Source organism: Ovis aries, chromosome 2 (genome assembly GCF_016772045.2).
Source record: "Ovis aries strain OAR_USU_Benz2616 breed Rambouillet chromosome 2, ARS-UI_Ramb_v3.0, whole genome shotgun sequence".
NCBI lineage: Eukaryota > Metazoa > Chordata > Mammalia > Artiodactyla > Bovidae > Ovis > Ovis aries.
In genome coordinates, this window is record NC_056055.1 from 144176088 (window position 1) to 144202851 (window position 26764).

Sequence of the window (26764 nt, forward strand, 5' to 3'; positions counted from 1 at the left end):
TTCCTGTGCATCCCTACCCCTACTAAAGTAAATCTACATGTTATCTGATGTAATTAAACAGCCATTATATTTTTTTCTCATTATCTACATGTATGTGCTGCCTTACTAATAAATCTCACTCTTTCACTAATTTACCTCTTCTATAATGGTGAAGTGCACAAGGCTTCACACTCAGCACTTTTTTTTTTTTGGTATAATTATCTTTCAAAAATGAACCTATGCTTTAGAGCTCAAGTGAATTATGTATGACAATGACAACTCTAAAATCCTTATCCCATATTCATAAGACCTAATCTTCCAAACGCCTTTACAGAACTTTCAGTTACATTAACAGAATCAATAATTTCACAAAACATTAACTGCTTTACATTATTTATTTATCTGTATGTCTTCCCTCTTTTCCTATATTTTATAGGTTCTTCATCCCACTGAGCCTTCTTGTTGGCTCATTTATTTCCAGTCCTATTGGCATGACCCTATATTGTGGACTCATCTTGTATGTAAGGGTTCATCTTCTTGTCTAAGGCCCAGCATTACTTTGTGTCTAACATTTTCCCATCAGTTCAGTTCAGTTCAGTTCAGCTCAGTTGCTCAGTCGTGTCCGACTCTCTGTGACCCCATGAATCGCAGCACGCCAGGCCTCCCTGTCCGTCTTCAACTCCCGGAGTTCACCCAAACTCATGTCCATTGAGTCAGTGATGTCATCCAGCCGTCTCATCCTCTATCATCCCCTTCTCCTCCTGGTCCCCCATAACAGTCTCTAAAAATCTCTTTTTCTTCACATTACCATGCTATTCACTTAACTGTATCATATTTTTACTTGGCTAAATTAAGATGGATTTATTCGGATTCATAGTGGGCTTGACTCATTTAACCCAGAAAACCTTGTGTTTCCTATTTACTATTTCAAAAATATACCACTGTTCTCCACTGCAATATTTATTTCCATGACTTTGGAGTTTGTTTTTTCATATAAGTCATTACGCTGCTTTGCTCCTTTATCCATTCAAGTTGTATTATTTCTCAAAAAGTAGGCTCAAATTATACATTCCTTATGTTTTGTCCAATATTACCATCTACTTTCTTTGGGCTTTTGGCTATCTTACAAACAGAATAGGGGCATGGCCAGTTTTAGGTTAGCTAGTTTTACATCATCACTAATGGAATCATAGAGTCATGATTCCTGGGGAACACATGATTACCTTGTACCCTGTATACCTTCAGAGAGGAGTTCTGAAACGTGAAAGAACTCAGGGACTCTTCTGACAACAATTCCTTGCAGCAACCAAACAGACCAGTAGCCACTGGCAAATATACAATTGCAATCACCATAAAAAGCCATAGAGAATGATGTCATCTGATTTAGGGCAAGATGCTTGGAGGAAATAGGAAACTTTTCTTAAAAACCAGGAACAAACAAGACCTATGACTTGTTTCATTAATGATTCCATTCAAACCGCAGAGCTGGACAGAATATGGGGCATATCCAAGATGTATCAATTATCCCAATTGGTCCTCACTGCACTCTGAGAACATTCAATATTTCTACACTATGTATATACGAATATGTTTTCCTCTCTACATTACTAGAAGCTCCTCAGTGACATCAATCCTATGGAATAATATTGGTATATAGCCTGAATATTTTTACTTATATATATTTTATGTCTGTGTATAAAATATATTACATAATTTCTACATATTATGTATCTAAAAAAATTGCTAAGGCAGAAACTGTTTTGCAAATACATGAAAACCAATATCTAGCAATTTGGACTATAAAAGTGATAGATAACATAGCTTTTATTAATGATGAAAGTATGCTATTCTTACAGCAGGTCGAGGTATGGGTTTTTGTGGTTTCTTTGAACCCAGTTTTTTCATTGCATTGTAGTATTTCTTCTGTTCTTCTGTCATAAAAATGTCTTGACCTCCAAAGTAAAGAAATGAAAGGAAAACTTGTAAAAATCATGTTCTTTGCTAGCTATAAAATCCATATTAGTAATTGTGTCAAAAATGTCTCCACATTCTATTCTAAAGTTACTAACTAACATGTGTTTTAGATATGCATATATTCAATGTGTAAATTAGTAAGATTTCTGTACTGGAAATATCAGTACTTTCAGACAGCTGATAGTAATTCAGCTATCTGAATTATCAATCACTTAAAAACTCATAGATGATTAAGTCAAAATAATTTCTGAATTTTATATTCTTTCTTTTTGATGACTGCACTTGGAGCCAAAAGGAAACAGTGTGATATGTTTAGTTAGCACTTTAGAGCAAAGATGAAGTTTTAGTATACTTATCTTTTTTTTCTGCTGGTTGAAGTTATCTATGATGACACCAATGAAAAGGTTTAGAGTAAAGAATGAACCAAAAATAATAAAGATGACAAAATACAGATACATGTACAGATTGTCTTCATACTTGGGTTGTAATTCTACCTACAAAATATAAAAAATGATAACCATTAGACCTAAAACTTGTTTCATAGAAAAGACATCAGTGAATTTTCAATTCTCAAAGCATATCTCTATCACTAGAAATTTTTAAAAAGTTAAACAGATTTTAGGAAAGATCAAGTTTAACACACTTACTGAAGAGTCTCCAAACTCTTTCATTGACTTGAGAAAATGAAACAACTCATAGAAAAGTCTGAATAATTAAAATTCATTTCACCCAATAAATGCCTAGGATATGAATGTACTTTTAAGACCCCAATGGGGCATGTGGGGTGAGGACTTCCTCTTCCTATAGAAGAGATGCTACAGTTACACTAGTTTATGTTAAAAACTTTCAAATTTTACTCTCTCTGACTCAGTTTCTTCATCAGTAAAATGGAAAAAAACAGAACCAACTCTAATATGGTAGTTCAGAAGGCTAAATATATTACTATATGAGAAGTGTTAGAATAGAACCTGGCCAATAATAATAGGTAAGAGTAAGGGTTTGATTTCTGTTATATATTTCTCTTGCTAGACTAGAATTATTACCATATGTGTTGACATAAGTATATCAGTAGGATCTTTCCATTCTGAAAATGAGTCTATTGATTCACTGTACTTAGCAGGTCTTAAGGACTGTTTCTGTAACAATGATGTGCTCTCTTATCCAACACAGTTCTGTTTTTTTTTTTAAAGTATGAATAATGTTGATAATGCTCAACTCTTTTAAAGAAATGAAAGTGAAAGTGTTAGTCACTTAGTTGCGTCTGACTCTTTGCGATCCCATGGACTGTAGCCTGCCAGGCTCCTCTGTTCATGAAATTCTCCAGGCAAAAACTCATTCTATAAGGCCACCATCACCCTAATACCAAAACCTGACAAAGATGACACAAAAAAAGAAAACTACAGGCCAATATCACTGATGAACATAGATGCAAAAATCCTTCACAAAATTCTAGCAATCAGAATCCAACAACACATTAAAAAGATCATACACCATGACCAAGTGGGCTTTATCTCAGGGATGCAAGGATTCTTCAATATCTGCAAATCAATCAATGTAATACACTACATTAACAAATTGAAAAATAAAAGCCATATGATTATCTCAATAGATGCAGAGAAAGCCTTTCACAAAATTCAACATTCATTTATGATAAAAACTCTCCAGAAAGCAGGAATAGAAGGAACATACCTCAACATAATAAAAGCTATATATGACAAACCCACAGCAAACATTATCCTCAATGGTGAAAAGTTGAAAGCATTTCCCCTAAAGTCATGAACAAGACAAGGGTGCCCACTTTCACCACTTCTATTCAACATAGTTCTGGAAGTTTTGGCCACAGGAATCAGAGCAGAAAAAGAAATAAAAGGAATCCAAATTGGAAAAAAAGAAGTAAAACTCTCACTGTTTGCAGATGACATGATCTTCTACATAGAAAACCCTAAAGACTCCACCCGAAAATTACTGGAGCTAATCAATGAATATACAAAGTTGCAGGATATAAAATCAACACACAGAAATCCCTTGCATTCGTATACACTAATAATGAGAAAATAGAAAGAGAAATTAAGGAAATAATTCCATTCACCATTGCAACGAAAAGAATAAAATACGTAGGAATATATCTACCTAAAGAAACTAAAGACCTATATATAGAAAACTATAAAACACTGGTGAAAGAAATCAAAGAGGACACTAATAGATGGAGAAATATACCATGTTCATGGATCAGAACAATCAATAGAGTGAAAATGAGTATACTACCCAAAGCAATCTATAGATTCAATGCAATCCCTATCAAGCTACCAGCGGTATTTTCACAGAGCTAGAACAAATAATTTCACAATTTGTATGGAAATACAAAAAAACCTCGAATAGCCAAAGCAATCTTGAGAAAGAAGAATGAAACTGGAGGAATCAACCTGCCTGACTTCAGGCTCTACTACAAAGCCACAGTCATCAAGACAGTATGGTACTGGCACAAAGACAGAAATATAGATCAATGGAACAAAATAGAAAGCCCAGAGATAAATCCACACACATATGGACACCTTATCTTCAAAAAAGGAGGCAAGAATATACAATGGATTAAAGACAATCTCTTTAACAAGTGGTGCTGGGAACACTGGTCAACCACTTGTAAAAGAATGAAATTAGAACACTTTCTAACACCACACACAAAAATAAACTCAAAATGGATTAAAGATCTAAACGTAAGACCAGAAACTATAAAACTCCTAGAAAACATAGGCAAAACACTCTCTGACATCAATCACAGCAGGATCCTCTATGACCCACCTCCCAGAATACTGGAAATAAAAGCAAAATAAACAAATGAGATCTAATTAAAATTAAAAGTTTCTGCACAACAAAGGAAACTATAAGCAAGGTGAAAAGAGAGTCATTGGAATGGGAGAAAATAATAGCAAATGAAGCAACTGACAAACAACCAATCTCAAAAATATACAAGCAACTTCTGCAGCTCAATTCCAGAAAAATAAATGACCCAATCAAAAAATGGGCCAAAGAACTAAATAGACATTTCTCCAAAGAAGATATACAGATGGCTAACAAACACATGAAAAGATGCTCAACATCACTCATTATCAGAGATATGCCAATCAAAACCACAATGAGGTACAATTTCACACCAGTCAGAATGGCTGCGATCCAAAAGTCTACAAGCAATAAATGCTGGAGAGGGTGTGGAGCAAAGGGAACCCTCTTACACTGTTGGTGGGAATGCAAACTAGTACAGCCACTATGGAGAACAGTGTGGAGATTCCTTAAAAAACTGGAAATAGAACTGCCATATGACCCAGCAATCCCACTGCTGGGCATACACATCGAGGAAACCAGAATTGAAAGAGACACATGTAACCCAATGTTCATTGCAGCACTGTTTATAATAGCCAGGACGTGGAAGCAACCTAGATGTCCATCAGAATATGAATGGATAAGAAAGCTGTGGTAAATATACACAATGGAGTATCACTCAGACATTAAAAAGAATACATTTGAATCAGTTCTAATGAGGTGGATGAAACTGGAGCCGATTATACACAGTTAAGTAAGCCAGAAAGAAAAACACCAATCCAGTATACTTACACATATATATGGAATTTAGAAAGATGGTAACGATAACCCTGTATGCAAGACAGCAAAAGAGACACAGATGCATAGAACAGTCTTTTGGACTCTGTGGGAGAGGGAGAGGGTGGGATGATTTGGGAGAATGGCATTGAAACATGTATAATATCATTTAAGAAACAAATCACCAGTCTAGGTTCGATGCAGGATACAGGATGCTTGGGGCTGGTGCACTGGGATGACCCAGAGAGATGTTTTGGGAGGGGGGTTCGGGATTGGGAACACGTGTATACCTGTGGCAGATTCATGTTGATGTATGGCAAAACCAATACAATATTGTAAGGTAAAATAAAGTAAAATTAAAAAATATAATACTGGAGTGGGTAGCTATTCTTTTCTCCAGGAGATCTTCCTGACTCTGGGTTCTAACCCAGGTCTTCTGTACTACAGGTGGATTCTTTACCATCTGAGTCACCAGGGAGGCCTTTTATTTTTTTATTTTTTATTTTTTTTCAGGGAGGCCTTTTAAAGGAATGTTTACCCATTTCCCATTCCCCAACCCCACCCCCAGCATACCAGAGTTCTTGCAGTTCTTGGCAGTACTTGATATTGTCAGACTTTTAAATATTGCCAATCAGGAAAGTACGTAGGTACTATTTAATTTTGGTTTAAATTTGCACTTCTCTTTTGACTAAATGAGAATAAGGGTGAATAACTTTCCATACTTTTAGAAGCCAATTGAATTTCATCTTATGTAAGGTGTTTGAATCCTGAGGGATTATATACTAGTATGACCTCTGAAGAACTGATGCTTTCAAACTGTGCTGCTGGAGAAGACTCTTGAGAGTCCCTTGGACTGCAGGAGATTAAACCAGTCAATCCTAAAGGAAATCAACACTGGAAGGACTGATGCTGAAGCTGAAGCTCCAATAGTTTGGCTACCTGATACGAATAGCTGACTCAATGGAAAAGACCCTGATGCTGGGAAAGATTGAAGGCAGGAAAAAAAAGGGGGCAATAGAGGATCAGATAGTTGGATGGCATCACAGACTCAATGGACATGAGTTTGAGCAAACTCTGGGAGACAGTGAAGGACAGGAAAGCCTGATGTGCTGCAGTCCATAAGGATGCAAAGAGTAAGACACGACTGAGCATCTGAACAACAAAATACAATAGTGTATGCTAAGTTCTTAAGGAAGAGACTGAAAATAATTTGCATGTCATGTAGGTTATTGATTAAAAAAGTGGAGAGAACTTTGAATTAATCAAATAGGTAGGAAACTACCGTAGAAAATGAGATAATGTAAGAAAGCCTTTAACACAGTAAGTGGTAATAAATTATAAATTATTAATATTATTCAAAAGAGCCTATAAATGGGACTCCTGATAATAAAAGAGATAAAGTGCAGGGTGTCAAGCTCTTATAGTTTCTTTTTTTTAATAAGGTGAAAAAAGTTCAGGAACTCTCTCTAATTTACCACCCGTTTTTGGTGTCAGGGATATAACATCTTGAGCTTAATTACTATGCTCTGACAATATGTGAGAAACCAATCTCTTTTTTAAAATGTGATTTCCTTCCTTATTGTTAAATAGTGAGAAATTATATGGAGATTACCACAAAAATTTTCAAAAGTGCTGATGTGTGTAAGATACATTATAAAAGCCCTTTCTATCATAAAATTTAACTTTCCAAAAAGAAATATGATTTTATTTTATTTTTTTTCTTTTATCATTATTCAGACTTTCCTATCACAAAAAAATATCAAAAGCTGGAGGAAATCTGAGACAGATGAAGAAAGCGTCTGTAAGGGCTTTTAATTCATGGCTAGAACTATTAGAACCAAAAATAAAATGTCTCTATTTACAAATAGAACAAATAGAATCTACAAATTTTTAAGTGCCAGTTGCTATTCTAGACACTAGGAAAGATATGTTAGAACATTCACAGTGAACAGAGAAACACATTCAAATCAAATTTTGGAAGAAGTAATGTAAGGTTGAATATTTTATTTTTCTAATGTAGATATTCTGTATTAATTGACCCATGGTTTTATTTTGTTGACAATATCAGTAAATTACAACACTGTAGAAATAGTCACTAGATCTAATTAGATCTAATTTCCCTCTAAATAGACTTACATTTCGTGAATCAACTGCTGCATACATGATATCCATCCATCCCTTAAATGTGGCCTGAAAAAAAAGTCACACCATTGAATTTTTTCCCCTTGCAAATTATAATTCTAGAAGAGACTAAATATCAGATTTATTAAGCAATATTTATTCAAAAACAGGTATATAAAAAAGTTTTAAATTAATATTTAAACTCTTTTGGCAAAGTTTTAAAACATATGCATTGAAAACTCTTCCTTCATGTTCTTTCATAACATCTTTATATGTGACTTTAACATCTATACTTAAATCATGATAGATTATAACAATGTGCTATCATAAAAGCAATTATCAACAACCTTTGACCCTTATGTATATATACAAGAATGTAACATGAAATAATTTCACGTATATAGTATTACCTTCAGACAAACTGAAAAATATGTTGCATTATTTGATCTTAAGGTTGTCTTTTCTGCTTATATTTTCTAAATGATATTATCATCAACCACCAATCATGATGGTTTGTTCTTAAAATTGCCAAATATACTATTTTGGGCAATTATTCTGTAAGAAGAAACTTTATAATCTAAAAACTATTATACCTAACTGCAATTTACTCTTTAAAATTTTTGGTTGAAGAGACATAGTAATTCTGAAGACAAGTCATGCACATTTGTTTTTCAGTTTCTTAATGCCACAGGACCCTGCAGTATTCATCTAGTGTTGGGTATCGTGTTAGTGGATCAACTCAGGGAGTGTGTGAACATGGCTTAGAGTGGTCAGTTGAGAAGCTACATGGAGATTTATGAAATTATAGCAGGCATAATAGACTTGATAGGAAGGTTTTCATTTGCAAGAGAGCAATCTCCCTAACTTAAAGCATTCAAGCAACAGGCAGTAAGATGGAAATCAAGGTAGGATTCCCTGTGAGGGGAATATTTGGTTGTGGTGTTTGTGAAAGTTGGGTGAGTGGAGACTTGCCAAGGGTTTAGATACTGTCTGTTATCTGAGAAGGACAGAAATCTACCACCCCTCCCCCTACCTTTCCAATCCCATCCTCAGGCCAATGCCTCTACTTTGCTCAGATTGGGGAAGACAGTGGCAAACTACATAGAAATTTCAGTAACAAAGACTTGTTTTGGAAACCTAAGGCATAGTCTGGGAGACTTTAAACTTTATACAGCCATCCAGTCTCCAACATGGTGCAGAAAGACAGTTCATCCATGATTAAGGAAGAATCTAGGCAGATGGGCTTAGGGAAATATGTATTGCAAACAGTGAGTAAGAATTTTATACTCATTTTAGTAACACATCACAGTGAATAATAAAGTGTTTACTTACTACTTGAAGCAGAGAAAGATACCCAAGTCCCACATTATCAAAGTTGACTTTCACATTCTTCCACCGGGCAGTTTGGTTGCTGTCTATGAGGGCCTTACATTCGCTGTAGTTGTTGACCACGCTGACATCAAACATTTCTCCAGTGGTGTAGTTAATACAGTGATAAAACTTGCCAGCAAAAAGATTCACTCCCATGATACTGAATATCAACCAAAAGATCAGGCAAACCAGAAGTACATTCATTATGGATGGAATGGCTCCTAAAAGAGCATTGACAACAACCTGGCACAGCGGTGAGATGGGACGAGAAGTGAAAAGAGAGTCAGATCTATAGGAGAACTAGAAATTTAGGTCATTGTACATGAAAACTCAACAGAGAAAATATAAAAATCATTTTCGTACTGAAAGCTTGATTCTCTTTTTAAAAAATTAAAATGGCTACTGTAAAACAGTTTTTTAAATTGGTAAACTGAAAAGAATTTAATAGCTAGCCATTCCTTTCTATGATACCACGCACACACATTTACAGAAGCACATATATCTCCACATATCATCCATTTCTGGTTGCGTTTGCAACATTCAAAGAAAATCCTAAGTAACTATTTTAAAATATCACAAAACAACACCTAAAAGTTCCTTTCTGAATAGTCAAACCTACCTGAACAGGGCATCATTGTTTCCTCAGTGCTGAGGGTGTGTAGTCTCAGCTTTTATGCCTCAGGGGATGACAAATGGCAGTACAAATGCCTCCTGGTTCCTTTCTACCACCTTTCTAAATGAGTTTTAGATTTCCACAGCTGACCTACTTTTTAGCTAGCTCAGCCTTTGTTTGAGAGCAAAAAGGCCAGGGTTGGACTTTAAAAGGCTCAGAAGACATCGTATGGAGCAGGGAAGAAAAATGATGAGGAATGATTTGGTGGTTTCAAATTACGGTGAGTGGGATTTTCTTCACATTTATAAACGGGAATGAACATAACTAATGTTAACTCACATCAGAAGTCTACACAACATGCTGGAAATTTCCCACAGAGTAAAAAAGTCTAGGTAGAGGCAATCTCATTGCTTCTAATTAGAAGCCATCATTCAGGCATTATGTTGTGTGAGTGCCTCCAAGAGTGTCATTTATGGATGTCTGACAAATATTACTGGTTGATTGGTTACATGAATAGGAATGTAGAAGACAAATTTAACCTAGATGTGTCCCGTCTAAGGTTCAAAACAGCAATTTATACTGAAAGTGTTAGTCGTGTCTGACTCTTTGTGACTCCATGGACTGTGGCCCACCAGGCTCCTCTGTCCATGGAATTCTCCAGGCAAGAATACTGGAGTGGGTAGCCATTCCCTTCTCCAAGGGATCTTCCTGACCTAGGGATCGAACTTGGGTCTCCTGTGTTGTAGGCAGGTTCTTTACCACCTCAGCCATCAGAGAAATCCTGTTTTGAATTATAATTCCAACAAATACTAAAGCATTTGGTCTTACCCTCATTCCTTCAAACCGGGATAAAGCTCTCAGTGGCCTCAGAGCTCTAAGTGTTCTGAGGGATTTGATGGCACCAAGTTCTGAGTATCCCAAAGCATTTGCAGTTAAGCTAACCAATGAGACCTATACAGAAAAAAGCAACACAATTTTCTTATTTATAGGCAAAAAAGCTTACACAACTCAGCCTTGCTGTTTGCAATAAACCGGTTCCAAAACTTAGTGAGTATCAAAATCGCTTGTTGCAAACACGATGGCTGGCCAAGGTTCGGATGAGACCTGAGAATTTGCATTTCTTTAAGTTCCCACTTAAGCTTAATGATACTGGCCAGTGAACCACACTTTGAGAACCACTGCTATAAACTTAATGAAAAAGCAGCAGCAATATATGCTCCTTTTATCAAGATTCTTGACAAGAAAATTTAAAAGAATTAAATGTAAAGAAAAAGAATGACACCAAAATGAAACTTTCATCTATAGATTTATAAAACTTTATCATTTCTCATGTTATTTAGCAGACCTAAAAGAGAAAAGAAAACCTAGTACACATATGCAAGCAAAGTATGCAAGATACAGTTGACTCTGAATATAAACACACTCAGAAAGATCTAGATTTCTAAACAGTGGTTTAGTCTTGTGAATGTCAGTGTGAAGGCCTAAGATCATTAATTAGGGAAAACTGAAATCATTAAGTTTAAAAAGTTGAGATTTTAGTATAGCTAATTAGAAATTGTCAGAACAATGTTTTCTTTATTTATTTATACTGATGGCTAATGTAATGTTGATATACGTTGTAACATCACAGTGAAAAAGGAAAAGAATAACTGCCACAGGTGGCACAGAAATGTCTGATTCCCTTTGAAAATACATAGAAAACCCATTAAAACTATATAAGCTAAAGACAAGATATTTTCTCCTCAAGTGCACTTGAATTTCAAAAGCAGGAAAATGAAAACAGATGTGTAATATAGCTTTTAAGAATATGGTGTTAGTGGTATTACATTTTTTTAAGAAAAGTAAATGAGGCACATAAAAATATTTTCCAACACAACTTGACTTATTCAAACTAATTTTCTACATGTAATATGAAATAGAAAAACCATTAAATTTGGAAAAAAATGTATCTATAAAATTTTCTTAAGGAGTCTCTATATTTTTCCTAAAATCTAAATTTTTAGGCTTTGCAAATCTCTTCAAAGACAAATGAAAGGTAAAGTTACTGAATTATCATTTATTGTGAAGATTTTCTAGGTATAAAACATGAGGACTTATATGAGACTTTATCTTCTCTGAAGACAGAATGAAAAAGAGATAGGTATAAATTAAAGAATGAAAAATGAAAGTTAGACATAAGAAAAAAATTCTGATCAGGGGCAGTATTTATTAGCTAAAGAAGTAGTAAACATTCAGTTTTATGTGTCTTGTGTTGCTGAATATGAAAAGGAGATACATGTAGATCTTCTCTTTCTGGTCTTCTTTTTTTGGCCTCTAAATAGTAATTTTCTTCCATTCCATCACTAACATCTGCAGCAAATTTCTTGGGTGAGCTTTTCTTGTCACTTTCCATAGATACTCTTCAACAGGAGAGTATCTTTGAGAACTCTTCAATAGCTTCTTTACTAAATTGCTAAATCATAGATCTATTAATAAATCTCTTTGAATGGCATCTCAGGTCCTTCAAGCTCTTCTCCAACTTACGTTTCTTATCAACCAATGACAAAGTATCAACTAATTCCCTCATCCTGTGGCACAGAGCTTATCCTATAGGACTACTTGGTGGTTGAACAAGCCCTGCTTGGCATGTAGCAGTGTCTTCAAGGCTTTGATGTCCTTGCTTTATCTGTACTGGGTGACATCCTTCAAATGCCAGTTCACACTGCACTGCCCTCATGAAGCCTGTGCTTCTTCCTCAGCGAAGCAGATGAAACTTCTAATACAGATGTCATCTTCTCATTGTATACATATCTATCCTCACTAGTTGCCTGTAAGCTCCCATAGGCCCAGAAAATGGCATACATATTTGTCTCTTCCACAGAAAACAGATGACTGATAAATATGTTTGACATAAATCAAGGCATTAATTAGCTTAATGTATTATCATAATAATTTTCTTAAATCCAAGAAGGTAAACATCAGAATACACTAGGTAACATGAACAGCAGCTCACACATTTCTCTTAAGATTTTCTTTATATTTAGGTAGTATTGACTTAATGCCTTTATTTTTACATGGATATAGTAAACATAAGATATTTTTATTAAAAATTTACAGTGTACCATAATCACAGGCAGAAAATAAAGTATCATCTATAATCATTATACGAATGAAAGAACTGGTATTGTCATGGTATGTTTCTCTTTTGCTTGTAGTTGCTCAAACACATGTGATTTAAAGTATTATTGTCATCTTATTGCCAGTAAACTTTTGATATAATTCTGCATGTAGCTTTATATGTTAATATAAATAATAGGCTTGCTTTATGTAGATTCAGCAAAAGGAAAAGATATTTTAGTCTCTTAAATTCAAAAAAATCTCTATTTCTTACAAATTTTTTCTGTTTGGTGACTAGAAAGCTCCTACTAAATTAAGTTGAATTTTTTTCAACTACAACTATAAAAACTTTCTCCATGAAAGAGTCCATTTTTCTCTTTTTCTAGTATACGTAAATTTTATATATCATAATATTTCTTTAATTACCAAGGAGTTATTATAATCAACAGAATATTATCTTAAAGTTCAGTACTTAAAGCACACATTTTTCTTTCCTAAAAATTTCAGTGTCTTTCTTCTTAATTAATCTGAGTATCATTCTATCCCTTCTCTCCAGGTTTCCTGGCCCTTGTTCCCTCTGGCTCTCCTAGTTTTCTCCTAGACAAAAGGCCTTAAATTTCTAGATAAAATTAACTATTAATTTAAAGGCATTTAAGAAATACATCTTCAAAATTAAATAAAATTTATTTAAAAAATTTTGTGTGATTAAGATCTTCTTCAAAAATTTCCCTCAGAAGTAAGGGAATAAACTCATATTCATACTTTTTAAAGCCTCTTACTTTCTGGCACTGCATTTATTAATATATTATTTTCAACACCAATATAGTTTCATAAAACTCTTAAGTAATTGGCCCATAGCTAATCTGTTTCTACAATCATACAAATCAAGAAGTGTCTCTTGCTACTTGGACTTTCATATTCCTTTGTAATTACTAATCCACCTGTGGGACACACTTTGCAACAGGTTCTGGAGATGACAAAAATGCTAACATCAAAGACGCCCGTGAAGAATTTAAATACAGTTATATGTGAGAGTGATAAAGCAAAACTTCTGCATTTATATATTGCTTTGTGTAATGGGATTTTAAATATTAATTTAACTATTTTGTGTGTGAAACTCTGGCAAAAAATGTTTTGGGGCATTTTCTTATTGGGAAGATGGGACCCATCATTTATATTTGGGGTCTTGCAGTCGTACTGAGTACCTACTATGCGCCAGACACCAAGCGAGGACTAGAAGTTACCATTCACATGCCAGGGAAATGAAACAGTAACATGCAGAATACTCACATCGACGATCAGGAAATCTAGCCAGCACCAGGCATTGGTAAAATACACTTGAAAGCCATATGCAACCCACTTGAGAAGCATTTCCAGGATGAATATATAAGTGAAAACTTTGTCAGCATATTCTAACATGGTCTTAATGGTTTTCCGCTGTTCAATATATATATCTTCAAAGGCCTGTAAATGAAAAAACTCCACTGAATTTCATTGTCATAAACTGTCTCTAATTGGTATTTTATTAGAAAATATCATGCTTGCAAGCATCTTTTCAGGTGCCTAAAGCTGGAAGACTTCATGCTTCCCAGAGCTGCATTTTGCTCTATAGCTATCTATATGCAAGTGACTCTTAACTGGGCATTTCAGTCAACAAATTAATTCAAATAATCTTTAAATTTTGGTATCAGGATATCCCATCAGAGCTTAAAATTTCTGAGACACTGTCAGCTGCTTCTGTCTACAATAGGAGGCACAAAATCATCTGCGAGCATATATGCTTTGCTCAGTGCAGAGCTGCTTGACTGTAACCCTAAAACTGTAACCCTAAACCCAGTTAGTGATGAAAATGTAAGACAAGGAGTCCCCTTAGCTTGGGGAAGGGGCAAGGACTAGTCTTTTGCTTTCTCTATTTCTCTAGCTCAGTCTGAGCATGAATATAGTTGTCGGGAACCTCCCTTTGCCACTATTCTGCAGAGCTCTTTGGAAAGGGCAAGGGAACTCATTTGCAGGAGTCCCTGGGTCTTCTGGAATGAAAAGAACATTTGTGTATTAATAACTCAATCCCTGTACAGGAAAAACTATCAGGACTTGGTGATCTGGATCAAGGAAAAAGGAGAAATTGGTTTTTATTTTTGTTGTTTTTTTGACCATTCTGTTGAGCGAAATCAGATATAAAATAAGTCTGTAATGATCTCACTTTGCTACTTGTGGGTAATTTAATCTATTTACCCTTCAATGTGGATGGCACTAGTGAACGGGCAGGAACACAGCAATGGAGCGTATGTTGCCGCTGCTGCTGTTGCTGCTAAGTCGCTTCAGTTGTGCCCGACTCTGTGCGACCCTGTAGATGGCAGCCCACCAGGCTCCCCTGTCCCTGGGATTCTCCAGGCAAGAACACTGGAGTGGGTTGCCATTTCCTTCTCCAATGCGGAAAAACGAAAAGTGAAAGTGAAGTCACTCAGTCGTGTCCGACTCTTAGCGACCCCATGGACTGCAGCCCACCAGGCTCCTCTGTCCATGGGATTTTCCAGGCAAGAGTACTGGAGTGGGGTGCCATTGCCTTCTCCAGGAGCTTATGTTAAGCAGATTGATATTTAGCTGATAATCCCATACCCTGTCTACATATTGATTCTTAATAGGAACTGGTTCTGATGACTAAAAGTTAGAAGGGTTGTTCTTTAAATATTCACAAAAAATCATACTGATCTAAATCATACTGTTCTGCTGAGGCCTACAGCAGAACAATAAAAGTTGCTACTTAGCCAGCCTCTCACACTGTGCTAAAAATATCATACAATGTCTCCCATCTTCACAAACACCTTCTTGTGAAAACGTGCAATAGGAGGTTGATTGAGGGGAAAGCTAAAGGGTTTCAGGTAAAAGTAAAGGAGCAGATCATGTTACCTACCAGTGCCCCACTGCTGACCAGAATCATGAAGACAATGAAGGTTTCGAACCAGTTATGCTCCACTATCTTATAGCAAGTTTTTCTCAAGTTCCACCAGAGTTTCCCTTTGCCTTCTTCTATGCTTATCTGACAACACTTAAACTTCCGCACACAGTCTAAAATATGTCAAAGCAAATGAAGAAAAAATATCACTCTTTGATTATGCATATTTGTGTGGGTGGGAGATTCACCTACATTATTACTTGATACATTATAAATAAGTTTATTTTTTAAGATGGCTTTCACTTGTAGACATAGAAATCATCTTTACATTTTAAAATCATTCATCCAAAAACTATTTTTTAGTGCTTATGGGGCTAGTATAATGGTCTAATAGTATAGTACAATGTATTACATTATAAAACCTCAGTATAGAACAAGAGAAAGAAAGAAATCACCAAAGGTTAGTATTTCCATCCTATCCCTATCCTATAATTCCACTCATATTTGAACTTTATATGTGATTTCTAATTAGTTCACTTAATGATACAATGTAAACATTTCCCTTTTAGTCACAAGTAAATAGAATTTTGGAAAGTTTCACAATACTTCTCTAAATAAGATAACCAGAGATAAATAAGAATTGATATAAAAATCCTATTATTATTGAATATGTATGTTTCTGCACCTCCAGCCATTATCAGCAATAATGTAACAAACACCTTTGTGGTCTACTAGATCAAAGGCTTCTCAACAAATATTTTTTGCATACCTGTTTATTCAAGGAATTATACTGGACAATTATAATACTAGAATATGCAAAACACAGCGTCTCTCTAAAAACAGTGTGCATTTCAAGCAGGGAAGATTTGTCCATAGATATCATCGTTATAGAAAGAAAAATCTTGTTAGAGTTTACCAGCAGGTTAACTCCTAATACTGAGCTGTACAGAAATGGATTGGGGGTTAAACTTTGAAGGATGTGTTGGAATCAGGTCTAGTACATAGAGCTGAAAAGGAATGGAGAAGCAATGGCAGGGAAGCTTGGAAACTGTATGAAGCAGAAAATTGGGAATTACCACCAGAAAAGACAGCTACAGCCAATCTGAAAAGGACCTGAAAGATTCAGTTAGAGAACTTAGATTTTGTGCGCTATCTAATGGGGAGAACACTGAAGGGTTTATTTGGGGGTTATAAAGATTTACCTGATAAGAATATTGATTCAGAATGATCTATGCCTGTACAAGGCATCAGATGGCTAGAAGACAAAAGATGGACAAGTAGTCAAGAGCCTAGAAGATTCAGCCAATGTAACATGAAAGAAGGTGAAAACAAGGGTAATGGTGGTGACAATGGTCAGCGCCAAAAGAGTCTCCTAAGTTGACAGGACCTGGCAGCACATGTATATGGGGGTGCTGGGGTGTGAGAAAGAGAAGATTCCTGACATAGAGGTTTAACTCTGACAGAGGTATCTTGTTCAATGAATAGAAAGATGGAAACCTCATTTTGAAGAAGCATAGTATTTTAATGCACAGATAATTATCAGATGCTACTTTATAATGTCAGCCAGATCACATACTTTGTTTCATGAAAATGTAATGAAGTCCTCTTAAATATTATTAGTTTCTCAAGTAATAAATAAATAGCATATATTTCTTGTTTCTTTGAGGGTGATCTTTTTCACATTTCTGTCTCCCAAAGGATTAAGAAGAGTAACATGCCTTGAAAATATTTGTTGTAATGAACTAGATGGAACTGAAATTAGTTTTTTTTTTTTTCTCCTAAAGAGGATATGAGATGAAAAAATACTGTTCAATATAAAAAGACCAATGTTAGTGGGAAGGATAAATGCCAAATTTGGGACACTGGTTCACTTCTGAGAGGGAAGCAAAGGAAGAAATAAGGAAAGGGTACAAAAGGGGTCAAATCTGTATCTGATTTATTCTTAAACAAAAAACCTGAAGCAAATACAACAAAAATATTCAAACTGGTAAAGTTGGTTGGTGGTGGTGCTGCTGCTAAGTTGCTTCAGTTGTGTCCGACTCTGTGCGACACCATAGATGGGAGCCCACCAGGCTCCCCTGTCCTTGGGATTCTCCAGGCAAAAACACTTGCGTGGTTTGCCATTTCCTTCTCCAGTGCAGCAAAGTGAAAAGTGAAAGTGAAGTTGCTCAGTCGTGTCGAACCCTTAGTGACCCCACGGACTGCAGCCTACCAGCTGCCTCCATCCATGGGATTTTCCAGGAAAGAGTACTAGAGTGGGTTGCCATTGTCTTCTCATTGGTTGGTGAGTGTCAAAGTATTTTTTATTATTGTGTTCTATAATGTTATGGTTGGTTATGCTTCATACTGAAATGTTTTTTAACTTCACAAAAAACAAATGTTGATATTACCATAAATATTATTATTAATATATTGTGACCCTAAAAATAAGCTAATTGGGAAAGAATAACAACTAATGCTACATAAATTATTTTTGTGGTATATCTAACCTCTTGAATGTTTTGTAAAGTCGTAATTTTTTTCAAAATCAACTAACTTCAATGAAATATGTGCAGAATTTTGGAGGAAAGAGTAGAAAAAAGTGGCTTCCCTCATAACACGCTGAAAAAATATCTCTTACTCCGAAATAATTTAAAAATTGACAATGAATACATAAATATTTGTTTTCTCTAATACATTCAAGTCCAAAAGCAATAGGTGTGTGCAACCTACTCATCTGCAAAACTCTTAAATCTATTGACATCAATTTTGACACTTGCATAATCACATATTTTAAAAATTAGCTTAAAGTTCAAATTAAACAGCTTTAATGTTCTTAAATGAAATGAAAATGAAGGGAACACTTCTAGAATTAGTTGTAATTAAATAGCATTACTGCCATCATTATTAAAATAAACTTTTGTTTAAGCATTTATTATATGATATTGAGTTAGGGGCTAAGACATAGGGTGAATTATTAAATAGATACTAACCAAAAAATGAGTTAAGGATGAAGTGATCCCTAGGGTTTTAGCGAAACAGTTCTGTACCTACAAGAGAGATTTGTCATGGTCTGTGCTATTGCACTAATATTTTATGCCTCTTTGTTTGTACTATACTCCCACATTGAATCTGGACTGGCACTTTTGCTTTGGTGAACAAAACTGAGAAAACCTGATGTAAGTGGAGGATTGACAAGTGCTTAGCATTTAGGCTTCCTCTCTCACTCCTTTGCTTTCACCATGAGAACAAGCCTGGGCCAGTGTGTGGATGGAGCAGAGTCAGGCAGTTGTCTCATCTAAGACCTCAGCCCTATGACTAATCCCAACCAGGATCACCAAAATCATCTTGCCAGCCATGGGCTTGTGAGCAAAGATACATTTTTTGTTATATGATACGTTTTGAGTGGTTTGATACACATTATTGTTCCAGAGATAACTGATCCACACCTCAAATAACATAATTCTAGCTTTCTTCACAAAATCCTGTTAGTATTACTCCAGTGACATGGTGCCCCATACTGTATCACTCAGTATATTTTGATATTTCATTATTGATTATCTAGTATCATTCAGAACTAATAATATATATTTGACCTTGACAGATACAGGTAATTGTTATTCATGGACGGTTCCTTTTTAATAATATAACCACATTTATTTAAGAATGTGTTCCAGTATCAAATGGCAAAGTGTTCATGGACAGTTTTAAATGTAAATTAATCAATTCATACCATTATAACCTGACAAAACAGTAAACAATAAATTACTCCTTCAACTTAAATTTTTTTCTTTTATTTTTTAAAGGTAGAGAGAGATATGTATGATTGGTTTTCTTGCCTATCAAAGATTCAACAAGGCCACCAAAAAACCCAGATAGTTAGCAGCATTTCTTAGAGTAGAACAGGATTCACAAAAATAGAAAACTGCATCTGATGCCATAAATTAAATCTTCATTTTTCAAAAATCATCTATGCTTTGATATAGAAAAAGCAACAAACACGTAAATGTACAGTTGCTGGATACCTATAGAGGATTAGAACGAACCACGGAGGGAAGGAAGAGATGGCTAGATCAGAGAGGTCTAAGAGCGTACATGCTATGCTTCTCACCTTCCGTAAAACAGGCTTCAGGCTCCAGAGATTCTTCAGGCTCAGCTTCAGGTTGTTCCCCCTCAGCGGGAGCTCCTATATCGACTGTGCTGCCTTCAGAGGAACTAGTTGCATTTAGCTTCTGAAAATCAATTCCACAGAAAAGCTTTAAAAATAGTTTCTTTCATCTATAATATAAAAATTCCAAAGGTGTGCCCTTAAGTCTTCTGTATTCATTTCCTTGATCTGTAATTTAAGAATATCTTAGACATAATGCCAGTCCGCTTTGGTAGAGGTGGGGGGTCACAAGATTAGATACAGCACCACAGTATTTTTTTTCCTTTAAAAACGTGGTGCTAACAACTTAAATAATCTTTGATTAAGCTCCTGTATATAGAGAGATTCTGAAATACAATCATGCAGAGCTTACATAAGCTGCCAGAGTCATATGGTAGGCTGTGATCTTGCTTTTCTGAAGCAGTTTAGTTGGTTTTATTCTAAAATTGTGACCCAACCAACAGAAGCTGCACAAGTGTATTTTCATGTCAAATGCAGAAAAGATTTGATCAAACGCACATAAATAGCAAAGTCTAAATTCATCCACTTTTCATTGACATGAAAACATATACCACTGGTTGTTATTAAACATATTCTCTAATTTTCTAATTCTGAAAAGAGCAGCACATTGTTAGCTTTATAGCAAGAGCTGATTGCTTGCATTCTCTTTGGCCAATGCACTCCTGTGTTTCATTGTGCATTTGGAAACTACTTGTTACTCTGGCACTCTTACCTCTCCAGTCAATAAAGGCAGAAATGAATCTTTGGTTGTTTTGTTTTCCTTTAAGTTAAATCAAATACCACCGAAAGAAAAATATAATAGAAAGAGGTTGTTTTAAATCTTGAAATGCAACAAACTTTAGCCAAGTCAGGTCGTTCATGGGATCAGCATAAATGAAGGGATCCAGTCTTTAACCCGGTCTTAAAATGCTGCAGAACGACACAGGGCCAGGTATGAGTGCCACATGGAATCAGAGTAGTTTGGGCCACAGCATTCTCGGACCTGTTACAATGTTATTACTATTAGTGTATAACATTAGGAAATGGCTGAGCTGATAGGAGCTACTTTATAAAGGGGATGAGGTAAGCACATGGTATAATGCACATTGAAGTATGTTGAACCCATTCTAAAATAGATGTTGTAGTCAGTACTAGAAACACTTTATTTATATTTGGGCTAAGGATTCTATGGACTTCCCTAAGAAGCTGGTTCCTTTATTTTCTGAAAATAATTTTCTTTATATAAAATATTTCCTTGGCATAATGGTGCTGATAAAGTAAAAATATTTATACACACTATAGATATAACAGAAAATACTTTTGTGTGTAATTTAACAATACCACTGATAGAAGCATAAATATCATATGTCTCCTCCATTATAACTAGTTCAGGATTATTTTTAAATTCAACCAAACCATTTAAAATTAAGGATTACATATTAAAAGGCACTTGAAGTTTATTGATTTCTTTTCTAACTACCAATTATATCACACTGAACACATACTGAATTATAATCTTTGTTTTTATAATTTGAATATACAGTATTCTTAGATGAAATATTACATGACTTTTTCTAATTTCCTATCCTTTATAGCTAAATTATCTTATTAATCTTATTTACATGAAGATGTTGCAGTATTTGGGACCTGAAATATTGATCATATTATTTACTGGATATTGAAACATGACATAGATAATCAGAATAAGTGAAGCTTAGTTATATCTAATCTAACTATAAACAGCCCAAACAAGAAATGGAAAACACTAGGAAAAAGGATCACACTTTAATTACGGGTTGGTTAGGGGTTAGGGGATGATTCTAGGTTTGCTGTACCCCACTTTGCCAGGATTCCCTAGAGAATTTCCTTGATGACCCATTTTCAGGGCACCCCATACTGGTGAATGGCTGCATCAGAACTTTCAGCAGTGCCAGGTATATACAGCTCAGGTACTCTCTAAATATTCTTCAGAGAAGGTGGGAGAGAGGTTCAGGATAGCAGGAAAAAGGCATACCAGTGGCCGACTCATGTTGATATATGGCAAAAATCATCACAATATTGTAATTAGTTTCCAATTAAAATTAATTTAAAAAATTAAAAATGAATGAATGAATGAGCTTCTTCATAACAGAAGGAAGGCTAGTCCTTGATAGTGACTAGCAGAAGTCACCAGACAGCATTCCGTGGAATCTTGGTTTAAAATATTCAAAAGTTTCAGATGATCTCTGTAACATCAACTACAATACCTTTCATTTAGTGTGGTGTCTTAGTACCGACACTGAATTAATAGATATCTTTCTAATTGAAGTCAGATATTTGTATAGAGGTCAGATTATTTTTTAAAGGTGCAACATAAAAGTTTTGTGTTTCTAGAATATATATCTCACCAGACTTAACTCTCCGAAGCAAAGATCATGCTTTGCCATCTCTGTATCCCTAGGAACTATCACTAATGTTTGTGCTTAACAGATGTTCATTGAATAAATGAATGGATGCCCAATTCAGGAACTCTTTCATTCTACTACTAACTACTTCTAACACCTCCTATCTTTTACGTTCATATTCAAGGGAATACACCTAACATTCTCACATTAGTACAGAGAAACACAAATCTCTTCCAGATTCTAACTTGCGTAAGTAATGACCAATGACCTTTAGAACCAGAAGTGCTGTCTAAACATCAGGCTTCCAATTAATCAAACCTAAGATGAAACTATAAAATAAGCTATTAAATAAATAAACTGTACTTTAATTCTGGAGTCAGGCAAACTAACACTAACTCGTTTTGACAATGTTTTTCCTCTTTCTACGCTATGTACATGGATGTACAATCCCAGCAGTGAATGGAGTCTCTCCAAGGAAATCTTATCCTTCTCCATCTTCCTCCTCAAGTGGAATAGCAATAGGAGCTACCTGTTACCTGTATTACTTGAATACCTTTACTTGGTCTACAAATTAAAAAGCTAGGGTACACAGTAATCCTCAACATCAACCAATCCAGTGTCTAGTTAGAGAAAGAAATGTGGCTTTCATTATCTTGTCAAAAGGCATACTGAAGTTAGTAGCTGGATTCAAGGTCTTCTGTATCCCACTTTGTTAGGATTCCCTAGAAAACTTTTTGATGATTCATGAGTTAAGCCAATCTTTATCAAATTTCAAACATTTAGTAGATATGATGTGTAACTAAACATTGTCGGTTCAAGATAGTGCTTGGGATACTGTTGATTCCCAGGTGTCATGACCATGAACTTAGTAGTAGCTTGTTATAGTCATATTCTTATATGTATTGATATAAAGCTAAATATGCATTGGGACATTTCATTAAAAAGCTTACTTTAAATAACAATCTTTAGATGCAGGCAAAAAATTCTGATTTATAAAACCTTTCCTGACAACATCAGTTCAATGAATTTCTTAAAATCACATGAGGCAAATATCATAATATTATAAAATGTGTTAACTAAAACAGTTAAAAGGCATAAAGAGTCTATAAAATCCAAATGAGTCAAATTAAGAATATAAAACTTTTCAGCTTCCGATAAGGTCATAATCATGATTAATTCTAACTACAGTACAAATTCACCAATTAAACTGTCAAATGTACATCATTTATATGGAATTATTAGTACTTATGTACTTAAAAGAATAACTTTCAGATAAAGCTTCTCTATAAAGTTTCCAATGTAGGCATCATTTATGGCAAAATGCCACATGAGTAAGAGAGCAAAAAATTAACCAGTTAGAAATAAAACCAATTCTTCTTTGCTTTGGTAAAATTTAGATGTTTAGGTTCCCTTATTATAATCTATGCTTATTTATTAAAAGACAAGTGAACTGAATGATACTGTTAGTACAGCCCTTCCCTACTCAAACCTTAAATATGGATATCCCCCAATGTCAGGATAGTCAAGAAATTAAACACACATAAAGAATTATTTGCTATACCTGGCATTGGCAATCATTTATTTTCAGATGAAATATTAGCTGAACTTTTTTAAATTTAAGTGAAAATTTCATATTACAGGGTTCTTACTACTGAAAGTCTGCCAGGTTCCTCAAAGTGCTGGGTCATCATAATCATAGGAGTTAAGCAGGGCAGAATTGTATTTTGCTTAATGATCTAATAAATAAATATCAAGATACAATATTTTATTTCTTATTTTTAAACACTATACTTCCAACTTTTACTTTCCACATCGTTGACAAACTATTATCAGACATCTGCCAAACTCATAGTCCTTCTCTCAGAAAGTAGAAGCATTTTTTAAAACATAACACAGAAAAGGGACAGAAAACATCATTTTCTATTAAGTTTTTCAAAGGTACACTTTTTTCTTATTATGAAGTTAAGATATTTTTTAAAAAATAATCAATAAATAAAGTATATAATTTGGACAAAAGGTATGTGCTAATCCTAGTCAATAAAAGAAATTGGGTTTTTTTTTAAAGGGAGATAATTAAAATATAGATTAAATCAAGTATTCCATATCTATTTTGGTCACCAAGAATGACAATTCTTTGATCCATGTGGATCCTAGTTCTAGTCTGTACTTAAGGAATTCTACGTTATTTTATGTGAAAAATCTTAACATCAAAGTAATGAAAGTGATGGTTACGGTTCCTATGGGATAGGCCAAAGTGACACATTAATAATAGAAAGGAATTATTCTTCTTAGTAAGGAAAAGCAAATTCAAAACTGTTATTATCATCATATTACATTATTCAGATAATCACTTTTGTCTTTATATCAGACATGTTACAAAATTCTGTAATCCATAAATAGCAAAGTTTTAAATATCTTTCTTGGGATGGCAAAAATAACCCTTAAGTCCCAAAGACTCATGTTTGGTCAATTTTTTTGCTTACATTAAGGCTATTTAGAGCTTTTTAAAAATCCTTTAATCACTATCCCACTGGAAAACTTTCCCTTGAAGATTTATGCGTTTTCCAGGATAAATTTATAGATGGGTTTTTACTGAAACCATTCTACCACTGCTTACCCAAACCTTCTCTACACAGCCTGCCCTCCTCTCCTATTCCTTGTACTAGAATTTAGTATACTGCCACATCAGGGCTTCTCTGGTGGGCCAGTGGGAAAGAATCTGCCTGCCAGTGCGGGAGACTAGGGTTCGATCCCTGGGTTGGGAAGATCCCCTGGAGAAGGAAATGGCAGCACACTCCAGTATTCTTGCCTGGGAAATCCCATGGACAGAACAGCCTGGTGGGCTACATTCCATGGGGTCACAAAAGAGTTGTACATGACTTAGCAACTAAACAACAATAATAACTCAGAGAATAAGAAAACTAATCTTACCTCTAAGAAACTAGGAAAAAGAAGCTATTATCTTAAGGAGTCAAATTTCATACTTTTCTGAAGAATTAATGCATAACAGGAAAAAATAATTCTCTCTAGCTACTGTGTATATGGATATCTGTTTTATTTGGGGTCTTAATTTATATGATTACTGATATTGGTCTCATTCCTCTAGTATATAGGGCATTATCTTTCATTAATGTAGAGTGCCAGTGACTTAATATTTTGTTCTGAAATATTTTAAAAATGCTCCCCCACATCCGTGATCATTGCTCCACCCAAAGAGCCGAATGTGCTTATGTTAGGGTTGTTTTATGCTTTTAATGGCAGAAGGAGAGGAAGCTGCATCTAAATTACAAAGCATTTAATTAACATTCCTTGAAAGAAATTAAATTGGGTTGAGCAATTTGGCTGACATATTTTAGGAGAAAACTGTGATTTAAATATCAGGAAATGAAAGTTCTGCTAAATGGAGCCTATAGAATGGTGTTACACTCGCTGCCTTAGCTGAATGACTAGTAGGTCCCTTTATTTAATAAATATGAAAGGAATAGAGTTCACATTGGTTTTCTTTCTATATGAGTTTGTGTTGCATGATATATTTAAACAATATTCTTTAAGAGAAAGTTTCCCAGAAGTTCTAGATGAAATAAAAGAGAGACAAAAAAAGCAATACAATGAAGAAAGTAGATATCAGATCTTTTTTCAGAGTGCATATACCATCTATAACATTTCTGTTTGTTTCTTTTTCTTCCTTCCTTCTTTCCTTCCTATCTTTCCTTTTTGGTGTACAAAAGAAATTCATTTCCTTTTCTTTTACTCTCAGGAGTTTTAGGGGTAAATATCAACAGATTCTCCAGGAGACTTGTATTCTAAAGGCAAAATACTCTTGGTCAAGTGCTAAATAGAGCAATACCATTTTCTCTGAAATGAAGCAGATAAAAATTGTACCAGTGCTGCTGGAAGCAAAAACATAACATTCCATTTGCATTATTCTCACATTAAAACATCCCTTAGAAAGTTTGCACATGAATAAGGGATTGCTCTAACTTGCAGATTACCCTTCAGAAAAATTTAATATGACACTGAACAACAAATTACCAACAAAGTACACTCATAAGGGCTTCAATTACTTAAGAAAAGGACAGAGGAGTGAAAGCATCCTGTAAGAGCTTTTCAAAGAGTACCTTATATTTCTCCTTTAGACCCTTAGCATGTTCAAAACTCTGTAATGTTAAATGGAATTAAATAATCTATAAACGCATGCACTTTTATTTTTCACTGAATGTAATTTCTATAAAAATCTATGTAAGAAAATTAGCAGCTACCTTAATATTTAAAAAGTTAGGGTTGCCAGACTTGCCTGACCATGCTTTATGACTCAGCATAAGAGCAGCTGTGCATGTTTTTATTTTACTGCCAATGGATGGGCAAGGAATGTAGCTGAGTAACATGCAGGCCAGTCAAAATTCATTTAGAAACTAATATTTATACATGTACAATTTGCTTAGGTAACCTGGGTAAAAGTGGTGGCAGGAGTCTCTGGCTGGTTAAAAAACACCAGAGCTGCATTCTTGATGGCTCCAGCTTGCTTTTACCCCTGTGAGAAGTAAGAACGGTAAGCAGTGAAGGTCACCATATTGCACTAGTAAATTTTACTCTGAAAAATAATCATTCAAGCA

At 34.8% G+C, this 26764-nt stretch overlaps 1 protein-coding gene across 4 annotated transcripts in view; it reads right to left on the minus strand.

The window, feature by feature from the left end:
- SCN2A (sodium voltage-gated channel alpha subunit 2) overlaps positions 1–26764 on the minus strand; it is a 143202-nt gene that overhangs the window by 8805 nt on the left and 107633 nt on the right. For all 4 annotated transcript variants that reach the window (XM_004004640.5, XM_004004641.5, XM_042243786.1 and 1 more), the window contains 8 exons: positions 19732–19852; positions 15660–15814; positions 14039–14212; positions 10481–10603; positions 9001–9282; positions 7684–7737; positions 2310–2447; positions 1834–1938 (listed from right to left, as the gene is read on the minus strand). In XM_004004640.5, coding sequence (XP_004004689.3) covers positions 1834–1938; positions 2310–2447; positions 7684–7737; positions 9001–9282; positions 10481–10603; positions 14039–14212; positions 15660–15814; positions 19732–19852 — 1152 coding nt within the window. The remainder of the gene's footprint in view (positions 1–1833; positions 1939–2309; positions 2448–7683; positions 7738–9000; positions 9283–10480; positions 10604–14038; positions 14213–15659; positions 15815–19731; positions 19853–26764) is intronic.